The sequence below is a fragment of the Gymnodraco acuticeps genome, unplaced genomic scaffold (genome assembly GCF_902827175.1).
Source record: "Gymnodraco acuticeps unplaced genomic scaffold, fGymAcu1.1, whole genome shotgun sequence".
Classification (NCBI taxonomy): Eukaryota; Metazoa; Chordata; class Actinopteri; order Perciformes; family Bathydraconidae; genus Gymnodraco; species Gymnodraco acuticeps.
Genome location: NW_022990023.1, coordinates 5,688,117 through 5,695,981, shown reverse-complemented (window position 1 = coordinate 5,695,981; position 7,865 = coordinate 5,688,117). Strand labels below are relative to the sequence as shown.

Sequence of the window (7,865 nt, the reverse complement as noted above, 5' to 3'; positions counted from 1 at the left end):
TATTAAAATCAAGGATGCTGGTGCAACAACGTCAAATTTCATCAGGCACTTGAAAACTCACCCGGAGAGGTCAGTCACATTAACACATATGGACGGTTAGCAAACATGTTTAGCTCAGCATCAGCTATGTAATGTTAACTTAGCTTGCTACTAGCTTTGTAACTGAATATTTGAAAAGATGAGTGAATGTTTGCTTGTCACACTTGTTTGCGTTGAGTGGCGTTGACATCCAACTCTTGACATGACATAAAAAAGGTCGGTAACGTTAATCATTACGTTCCGCTGCCACCATCTACTGGCTAACGTTAAACGTAGAAAAATACAGTTACATACATAAATACATCTGTCGGTTTATAGGCAGGTTACAGGTTTATTGTTGACCACGTAACGTTAATGTTACAGGTTTATCAGGTTACCATTACACTGGGTTTGAGTGAGAGGATAGAGGAATATGTTTATTTATAGTAGACTTAAAATATGTAATTAGAGACCCAGTGTAATTAAACAATACGGTTGCAGAGGTCAAATTTTAACATGTTTGTCCACTGGCCAAATGGCTAGCCTAGTGAATGTTGACATTTTACCAGCCACTCAATAGATTGCCATTGTTATTTTTGGCTGGTGCGTGCAACATACAGCACCAGCCACTTGCATGATTTACCAGCAAATGGTGTTAATGGTAGATATCTCTTTTGGAACAGGTCATGTTTTAATATCACCAGTTCAGTATATTTCAGATAATATTGCAGCAATAGTTTTTTAGTTGCAAATGGCACAGAACAAATGTTTTCTTTTAAGTACTTTTAACACAGTTTCCCTGCGGGGGATTAATAAAGTATTTGTGATACTGATTTCTGATTCTGAAGTGTTTTGCTTATAAGTTGTTTGCATTTAGCTAAAGTGTGATGTTTTTCCTCATATTGCATTGCAATAGCCTGTTTAAAGTGATCATATAACAAACAACTAATCAGTACTGATACTGTATGCTAATAGATATAGGAGTGATAATAATACAGTAAATGCTTTGAATTTCTTAGATATAGCTGTGCAGTATTCTTAACAGACTGGATAGCAACAGACAATAGAAGGCTTATTACAACCAGAAGAGACATGAGACTTTTATTTTTTAGAGACTTGAGACTTGACTTGGACTCGTGACCAAAGACTTGAGACTTGACTTGGACTTGCAAAAAAAGACTTGTGAACATCTCTGCCCCAATGCCAAAGTAACTGGCAACTGAATATGTGTCGCCGTTTGATGTCTATGTCTGGACTGCTGCGTAAAAAGGAGGGTTTCTGCCCCATTACTTCTCTTCTTAGTTCTATAAGAATAAAACACGGTAAAACAGGTCAGGATTGAAATAGATGGCCACTTCATGATTTGCAGGATTTGGCTTCCCATTGGTCGAACACCAGCTGAGCGGACACGGCATCTTCCACTCCCATTCCTGTTATTCCAAAAAGAAAGGTTTAATGTATTAAGTTGAGAAATGTAAGTACTTCACTCTCTAGGGACTAGCCATAACATGGAGTCATATAAAAGCCATTACAAAGAATACATAATATGTAAAATATTACAAAAATACATGTTGTAAATAAAATAATAAATATGTCAGTAAATGCTGAAATATAGTATGAATAAATAAAATGTAAGTATAGTATATATTTTAAAGTATATCAATATAGAGAACTATTACAAATTATTAAATAATTATTAAAAGCACATATTCCTGTGTATATGTATTTATATACAATTAATCAAAATGTATTTATTTCCTTTTAAATTACTCTTTATATTCCCTATTTTCTTTCATCTATTTCTATGTAAAGTAATTTATCTCTTTGCTTTTTGCTGATGCTCTAATGTTTTTGTTACTCCTTAAGGACCAGGCTGCAAAAACCTGCAAACCTGAGCTTTTTCTAAATATATATACAATCAAGTAAGGCTTACCGAGGGATTTGAACACGGTTGTCTTCTCTCTGAGGGCTGGTTTGGTCCCATTGATAACATCTCCGAGCTCTGCAAACACCTCGGCCTAAAACAAATAATATTAAAACAAATTCTGCAAAAAGACAGTTATGCCAATGAGGCAGTAAGAGAGCACAATGCAGACTGACCCCTGAGAGGATGACGTCCCCGGACTCAGTCAGCGCCCCCTCCCTGCTGTCAGCGTACACCACGGCCTCCTTCATCAACACGTCGTCCAGCTCCCTCCAGGTCGGCCTGCAGGCTCCGACCGCTAATCAGAAAGAAACCAGAACCGTTAGAAAACATATTGAAATCTCACCTTTTTCTTCCTTTTTTTAGTGTGTGTGTTAAGTAAGTTTTCTCACCTGCCACATGGGCTCCTGGTTTGACCCACTGCCCAAACAGCACCGGCTCTGTACACCTGGTAACCGTCACTATGACGTCTGCGCCCCTCACCGCCTCCTCAGCTGAGACACACGCGGTCACCGGACCGCTGACTGAGCGGCAAAACCTCTCTGACCCCTGACCTGTGCGGCTCCAAACACGCACCTGTGGGGAGGATGCGAAGTCAATGCAACAAATAGTCTGGCAAATAACTCCCCGAAAGAATACAACCTGTTATTGCCATATCTACACTATAGCTACTGTGCACTTGACAATAAAGCCTTGAATCTTTACACTTATATAGATTAATTAAATGATGTTACCTTTTATTAGCTATAGATCTGCTAGTAGGTGGACTTTGTTAACTTTTTTTTCCCCCTTCGTTTCCTGTCTTTATGCAATTCTGATCGGCTATTGGCATCAACTTCCTATTTTTGATATTATAAGAGTTTTATAAATGTCAATCTTCTCATCTAACTCTGAAAGAGAAATTTCCTCTAGTGGGAACTTTGGGAATGTAGCCTTTGCAGACCATTTACATGCACAAAAACCTATATAACACACTAAAGGAAAGGGAAAACCCCCCAAAAGCATCATAGGGCCTCTTTAAATCACATAAATAATACCCCACTTCTTTTATCATGCATATATTAAATTGCCCTCAACTGATACTTGTGTCCAGGCTGACTTTTTAAAGATATTGTTGTAACCGTACCTCTTTAAATGAGAACATTTCTGTGAAGACGTTGTAATGACTCATGGCCTGAGCGCCAGTCCCCAAGATGGCCAATACCTCTGCCTCAGGACACATCAGCAGCTGCGTAACAAAAGCATGTCTAAATTAAAACAAGAGTGTAAATTAGAGAACAAGTTTGAATCGATACTCGTCAAAATTGGAGCTACCTTAGCAGAGATGGCTGACACTGCAGCTGTCCTCATCCTTGTGATCAGCTCTCCATCCATAACCTGCAGGGTGGAAACGTGACTGTGTTTGAGTGAAAAGCTTTGCCTTTTGCTGTCTCTTTAAAGGTCCCCTATACTACTGTTTGTCATCAATATATTATAGGTCTCAGATATATACAAAACATGTCTCTGAAGTGTTTGGCTCCAAACACCAAACAGATCATTGCAGCATTACCCATAATCCCCTCTGTTTCAGCCCTGTTTCAAAAGTGATTCTCTGTCTGTTACTTTAGATGAAAATAAGGAGCCCCTCCCCACGCCCCTCTGAGAGAGATTTGGTTAGAAAGAACACAATGGTGCTCTAGGAGGAGATTCAGGTGATAAGGTGGGGGGGGGTTACCTTGGTTGCTGATTGGCTAATGGTTACACAAGCCAACACATCGTTATGGAGCGAGCTTCACTTTCGATTGCATGCTATAGCCCAGCGCAACATCTTCATCACACATGTTGCCACTTGTTTGTACCATTTGCATGCGATTTGTAATCTGTTCTAGAAAAACGACGTGTCTTTGGGTATTTTTGGAGTTAGGTGGTCCGCGAGTGTTTTTTTATTGGTTAAGGGGTCCTTGGTATATGAAAAAGTTTGAGAAACACTGCTCTAGGAGGACGGACATTCAGGTGATAAGGTGGATCAGGACAAAAAGAGAGACAGTCTTTGTTCCTGAAACTTTCAGAGTCTCTTTACACAGAGGACACATGTTGATGTAGAAAAGACATGAAGAAGTGGATTTTGCATAATAGGTGACCTTTAAGGGATCCCTGCCTGTGTTTAATAAGGTTTTCCTCACAGCCTTTACGTTCCCGTACTCCGGGTCCAGCAGCACCACCGTGGCCTGTGTGGACGGCAAATTTGAACCGTCCTCCCTCTTGTAGAAACACACAAACTTTGCGCACAGGACTCCCTTATTCTCCATGTATGTAGGCATCAATCCCATAAAGCTGTGAAAGAAAAGGAGGGTCAGTCAGAAATACATCTTGTTTTTAATGTTTCCCCTGTAGGACAACCAAACTACTTGAAGGAATTCACTTGGAAGTGATAATTAAATATTATATAATGCCTTATAATCAAAGGAAATGTAAGCTATTTTCTAGAAAGTATGATTGAGAGGACATTGGGCTTTCTTTACATGTCAAATATTACTTTCCTTTTGGAACGGTTGAGGAAACACCGTTATCTATTTACCAGGAAAGATCAATAATTAACATGGTTGCCGCCATAAAGACAAGGACAGTTTTGAAAGAAAGGCTCAGATTCTTTACTAAAGTAAAAGTTCAAATATTGTGGTCTGAAACTACTCAATTACAAGTAACAGTCCTGATTTAAAAATATTACTTAAGTAAAAGAAGTCAAGTAAAAGCATCAGAATATATTTAAAGTACAAAAAGTTAAAGTATTATACATTATATCACATCAGCATAGCATGTGTTTGAATGTGCACAAAGTAACAATATGAGGGTTAAAAGTAGTGGAGTTAAAAGTCCAAAATGTTCCTCTGAACTAGTACAGAAATATTAAAGTAAAGTGCAAATGTCAACAAAAATACTTAAATACAATTCTAGAGTAAATTAAAAGATACTTTCCACTACTGCAGGGGTATTCAACTAAAATTCAACGAGGTCCAATTAGAGAAAATGTCCCCATGCAAAGGTCCGGAACATCAAAATGTCTAAGTTGCCTTATGAATTAGTGTGATATTGAAGTAGCTGTAGCTTTATCAACGTCTGCATGTAATCAACAGCTGACTGCCAATCAAATAAAGAAAGTACAATTCATAAACAACAATATTTATCGTCAATTAACATTGAACTATACAGATATACAGTAAATACTGTGGATATGTGTAATGTTCCTCTCGGGCTGCATTTAAAAATAAAATAGAGAAAATAAATAAAATAGCTTTTGAAAATGTGTGCATCTTAAAAGTGCTTCATTTTAGATAAATCAAATAAAGTGTAGCAGCAGCTTGAGTTTCCCTTTTTCTTTGTTAACCGTTTCACATCATGACTTAACAGTTTCAGACGATTATAGAACAATATCAGTCTTTACATCATAACAATTTAACAGTTTTAAAGTTTCTCTTTCTTTCCCTCTTATATTGCAGTCCCTCACTCACTTTGTTTAAATTCAGTGTGAGAATTGAGCTCGAGCTTGTCCTGCCAGGAGTTTGTAAATCTGGGCTGAAATGGTGTCAGGGCCATTCTCACACACATGCAGGTGCTCATTGGTTACAGTGATGCAAACACAGGTATGGTGAAAAAAGAGAGAACTATATTATGAAGCAGGAAAAAAACAGCGTAATATACCATCTGACAAAGGCCTGTGCTATAATGCTTCAATTAACTGCTATTCTTTATAATATACTCTGATCAATAGGAGACAGAGATGTTAAGTTATAAATCAAGGGTTTTTTATTATTATTTACAGCAGGGGTGGGGAACCTTTTTCCTTTCAATTTTTACAATATCCTCCGAGGGTCGTACAAATTATTGAACTCAACCTCTGCTTAAAAAAACTAAAATCACAGCCCATTCATTTGACCTTTCTTTCATGCTGTGCAAAGAAAAAGCAACCTTTTAAATATTGAAGTTAAAAGCATCAATCTGGTGCACTTTGAGAGCAACATGAAGAGATCTATGGATCCATCTTTCAACACCCATATGAAACAGAACTGTAAGCAGATTTTTCTTTTTGGATATTTTACAAATCACTCCCCTTTTAAACTCTATTCTTGTTATTTTTAACAACTTTTTTGTGACTGTCATAGTATTTTATACCTGTTTTTTATTTAGTCTCTAATGTCTCATTAATAACTATAATGATCATATCAAGGTGTGCCTTAACCTTCTCACTGAGCTGAGGTTATGTGAGCCTCTCAGGAGAGAGCTCTCTTCCACCTGGTTGTAGAAAAGCTCTTTAAATTCGTTAGCATAGCTAGCTAACCAGATGCTAATAACAACAGATCGCCACTGTGCTTACAACTAAAGACACAGCCACGCAAACACTGCGGCATGTGTACGGCTCCTTATGGGTATTGCAATATTGTAAGGGCTGGAGCGGCGTTCCGGTGCTCTCTGTCAGCACTCCTTTCAGACGAGACATATACCACGTGAAGACACGTTACGCTCGTGTTGTGTTCAAGGAACCTGTCCTTGGCCAGGACAAACAGGTACTCGCTTGTTTAATTATTTTTGCGGTCTAGATTTCTTCTTCTTTTTTGAAGTGAGAAGTTGTCCGACAGTCGGACGGACTCCCCACCCCCAAAACGAAAACTCTTTGGTTCTCCACGAATTACACAAGTCACCCAAATCAGCGTTAAAAAAGCGGGAGGCGACGAAAAATCCCCTATTAATGTATTGATTATAGCTCCGCGTCCGTATAGGTCGGCATCTGGGTCCGGATCCGGACCGCGGTCCGTCTGTTGCCGACCCCTGCACTACTGCATAAAGGGTTTACATTTCATTTCATAGATCATTTTGGTTTTTTTAATAACCTCAAAGACAGAAGAAAATATTACTTTTGTCTAGCCGATTCAATGTGTATTAATTGAACCAGTTACACCGTGCAATAGATTCTATAGACAACTAAATATTAAAATCAAAGCTTCATCATTGAGGCATACCCGTGGTGTTTCTGCAGCGGCACGGTGGTGCGCACAGGCTGGATCACCTCTGCGGGGTCCCGGCTGGAGAACTTCCCCAGAGCCTCCTCCAGCCGGGGAACCAGCTCTCGGTACCGCAGCAGACCCTCCACCTCGCGCTCCCAGATCACAGCAGGAGGTCCGGCCATGCTTCAGCTTCTCAGATCAGTTACTGCGGTGAGTTTGGTGCAAAGTTTAGATTCTAAACTTCAGAAGCTCACTTGGTATACTTGTTGCATTCAAGAGCCGCAGTAAAGCTCTGATTTAGTAGGTTTTTAAAGTTCAGTGACTTCTGAATGTTTGCCTCAAAGGTAGGGTTGGTCAAATTGGGGAAAACAGGAGTAAGCAAGAGGTTATAATATGTCCAGCCATAAAACCAAGCCATGCGTTGCAAAATGTTTCCAAATGAAAGTAGCACAGCAGTTAAGTAGTTCAATTGAAAATGGTCAAGACAGCTGGTCCCTTCAAAGCCACTCCCCCAAAATACAATATTAATAATGTAACTCTTTAACTTGGTTCATTCTGCCTATCAAGTTATTTACATTTATACTGTTAGTTATTTTTGCTGCTATATGTATATATATTTTAGATTGTACTTGATTTTGAGTGAATATAAGGTTTTTAGTTTTTGAAGTATCTCTACTTTTATTCAAAGTGAAAGTATTTTCACTATAGCCAGTTTTATTTCGACAGAGCTACTGATATATATGTATCGCTGTGGGTGTATGTTTTATAATTTAATTATAGTTTAAACCCCATATCTTCAAGGGCCAACTTTTCTATTGATAATGAACAACATAGCTTGAGTGAAGTTTTTGCTCATATTTCATCATGTTCAATATCTCACCAGAACAACCCAATCTGTTATATTCAAATATGAGGTTTGCCAGTTATGTACAATAAAACCATGT

At 38.5% G+C, this 7,865-nt stretch overlaps 1 protein-coding gene across 2 annotated transcripts; it reads right to left on the bottom strand.

Moving 5' to 3' along the window:
- Window positions 1-1,180: 1,180 nt before the first annotated feature.
- Window positions 1,181-7,359, bottom strand: crym (crystallin, mu). 2 transcript variants are annotated; one of them, XM_034214414.1, is made up of 8 exons: window positions 6,937-7,359; window positions 4,063-4,255; window positions 3,257-3,319; window positions 3,069-3,170; window positions 2,335-2,518; window positions 2,119-2,240; window positions 1,952-2,036; window positions 1,181-1,448 (listed from the first exon to the last, which is right to left on the bottom strand). In XM_034214414.1, exons 1-8 carry the CDS (start codon window positions 7,101-7,103, stop codon window positions 1,375-1,377), a joined length of 990 nt encoding a protein of 329 aa, XP_034070305.1. In that variant the 5' UTR covers window positions 7,104-7,359; the 3' UTR covers window positions 1,181-1,374. The 2 variants fall into 2 exon arrangements, with proteins under 2 accessions (XP_034070305.1, XP_034070306.1); XM_034214415.1 differs by having other exon boundaries at window positions 4,105-4,255.
- Between the last annotated feature and the right edge of the window lie 506 nt (window positions 7,360-7,865).